The sequence below is a fragment of the Triticum urartu genome, unplaced genomic scaffold, assembly GCF_003073215.2.
Source record: "Triticum urartu cultivar G1812 unplaced genomic scaffold, Tu2.1 TuUngrouped_contig_339, whole genome shotgun sequence".
NCBI lineage: Eukaryota > Viridiplantae > Streptophyta > Magnoliopsida > Poales > Poaceae > Triticum > Triticum urartu.
In genome coordinates this window covers 90363-92726 of record NW_024113923.1, presented here as the reverse complement: position 1 = coordinate 92726, position 2364 = coordinate 90363, and the positions used below count along the sequence as shown (strand labels likewise).

The following is a 2364-nucleotide window of genomic DNA, read 5'->3' as shown; positions in this document are numbered from 1 at the left end:
ACTGGATGGTGTAGATGAAGAACTTGCTGCTGATCTGTTGGATTGACTCGAACTTGTGGAAGACATTGGCTCAACCACCAAATCAGGGTCCTGAGATGAGATGTAAAGAAGGAAAGTTAGTAATTCCGACAGTCAATTGTCATACCCGGATTATTTTACTTGGATATGACTCAGTTTGAGAAGGTTCAATTCCAAACAGCAAATAATTTGTAAGATGAACAAGTAAAACTATCGTTACACTATTGAGAACTGGACAGAGACATTAAGGATGGTACCTAAACATACTACCAGACCAAATGGAGAACCAGCAAATAATACGCAAAAGTAATTGGACGGTAGCGACAGAACAGTCACTTTTCACTAACCAACGTGAATGGTTAAGATTTCTTTAACGAGTACAGTTTGCATCTCTCAAAAACAATGCTAATATCTAGCAGCCAGCAGTTGGACATGTCATGCTTTTGGACAGGAAAGAAAAGCAAGTTGAACATGTAAGATACAAAGGCAATAAATGGTTAATAAAAGTAAAACAAACTGTCAACTCTTCAAAAGCCTAACTGCGCAACTGCGAAATGGTGGTGTTGTGGTGAGGAAAACGTGAGAAGTTCGGACTGTGGATAAGGAAGCTACATCTCCCAGTACTTGCACACAATTTACCAATCCCAATTCTTTTGTCTCAACTGATACCATACAGCATCATAACTCAATCCGAAGGGAACAGTAAGCAACATGCTCAAGACTAGCATTGGGCTATTGGACATACAAAGAGATCCACCCTGTCTGAAGAAAAAAGTGCAAACACTGCATGTACCTCCTAGAGGCGAAAACTACGTGGGTCTCAGTTATTTCGTCAAAAGAAAATACAAATTGGAGGCAGCTAACATTTGGTGCACAAATGAACAGTAAAGCACAGAAGAACGTGTTAATTATGTGCTCATTAAATTAAATCTTCGCCACTGAGACGCATTAATTTGCCCTAACAATAATCCATGTGGAAGACTAACATGGGTCTCCTGATGTTTGAGTTACATTAAGCCATATCAATCAGATGAAGCACTCACAGTTCATCAAAGAAGACATTGCAATGCAGTATCAAAGTATAGGCACACCGAATTTATAAATGTGGGATAGTATAACTTAAAATGACGGCAACTGCATGGAACCAATGCCAAAATGTGACACCTGAGCCCAATGATGCCGATATCATGCAACCCCATAATACCCAATTGGTAGTACGACGTTAGCGGTGCGGCTGCTGCAACCTACATTCTTATTAACGGACAATGGGACTCAAGTCTCTAACAGCATCAAATTCAAGCCATCGACCATTTGGCAACGATTAATTCTCCCCAACACCAACACACCGGAGCTAAGTCAAACAGATCGAACTAGCAGTTATCCGCCCGATCCAAAAACCGGGGGAGGCCGTCGTATGGGGGGGGGGGGGTCTTACGATGTATCTGTGGTAGAACTTGCGCTTGAAGTGGTCGACGACGTCGGGGCGGGAGGCGAGGTGGGGCGGGACGAGGACGTTGGACCAGTACCCCGCCCACCGCGCGTCGTTCTCGTAGTCGTACGCTCCCGCCGCGATCCGCTTCAGCTTCTGCGGATCCCCGCCGCCGGTGCTCGCGTCCGCCTCCCCCATCGCCGCGCTGGATCCTCCTGCCTCTGGGGTTTGGGTTTGGAGACTCGTGATCCGGGACGAACCGAAGATGAGAGGTGACTGCAGAAATTTTCTGTTTTTTTTTTACAAACTCAGAAATTTTCTGTTGGTGCGACCCAAATGGGTTGCGAGAGGGAAGACTGTTCTTCTTTTCTTGTCTCGCCAATGGCAGGGAATTGGCCGAGCAGGCCTAGGATGGCCTAAGTCCATTTCAGGAGGCCCACTCGGCTGGGCCTCAACCACGAAGCCCACTCAGCTAGGCGCACCTCGAAGTCCACTACCCTAAAAAAAAGGAATTCCCTATTCGCCGCTTACTGCGGCAAGTAGTCGCCGCTTCGCACAGGACGCAGCTCACCCTGGGCCGGCCCATTTGAGTGGTTTCGTTTCGTGAGATTAAAAAACCGCAAACCGACGATCTCCAGAAGAGTTACACGCCGCGGTAGCCAGCGAAAATGGCTCGCGGCTGTGTAGGAATAACAATGTTAAACTTGAAGAAACTAAAAGCAACGACAAAACGAAAATCCAGTTCGCGGAAATTTCAAAAAACTTTTGTTCCTTCTACTGGTTCTTTCTGGTTTTTCTTCACAGTCTTATTCTGTTCTTTTATTTTTCTCATTTTCTATGTTTTTTCTTTTTAAATATTTTTTTCCTTTTTTTTAAGCTTTTCAAAAAGTTCAAAGATGGTTCAGAATTTTCAAAAA

General features: G+C 44.8%; 1 protein-coding gene across 1 annotated transcript; it reads right to left on the bottom strand.

The window, feature by feature from the left end:
- Positions 1-3: 3 nt before the first annotated feature.
- On the bottom strand, positions 4-1794 carry LOC125527261 (the record flags this gene model as incomplete). The annotated part of the gene is made up of 2 exons (XM_048691796.1): positions 1454-1794; positions 4-90 (listed from the first exon to the last, which is right to left on the bottom strand). Coding segments are annotated over exons 1-2 (279 nt in total), but the record flags the coding sequence as incomplete, so codon positions are not given.
- Between the last annotated feature and the right edge of the window lie 570 nt (positions 1795-2364).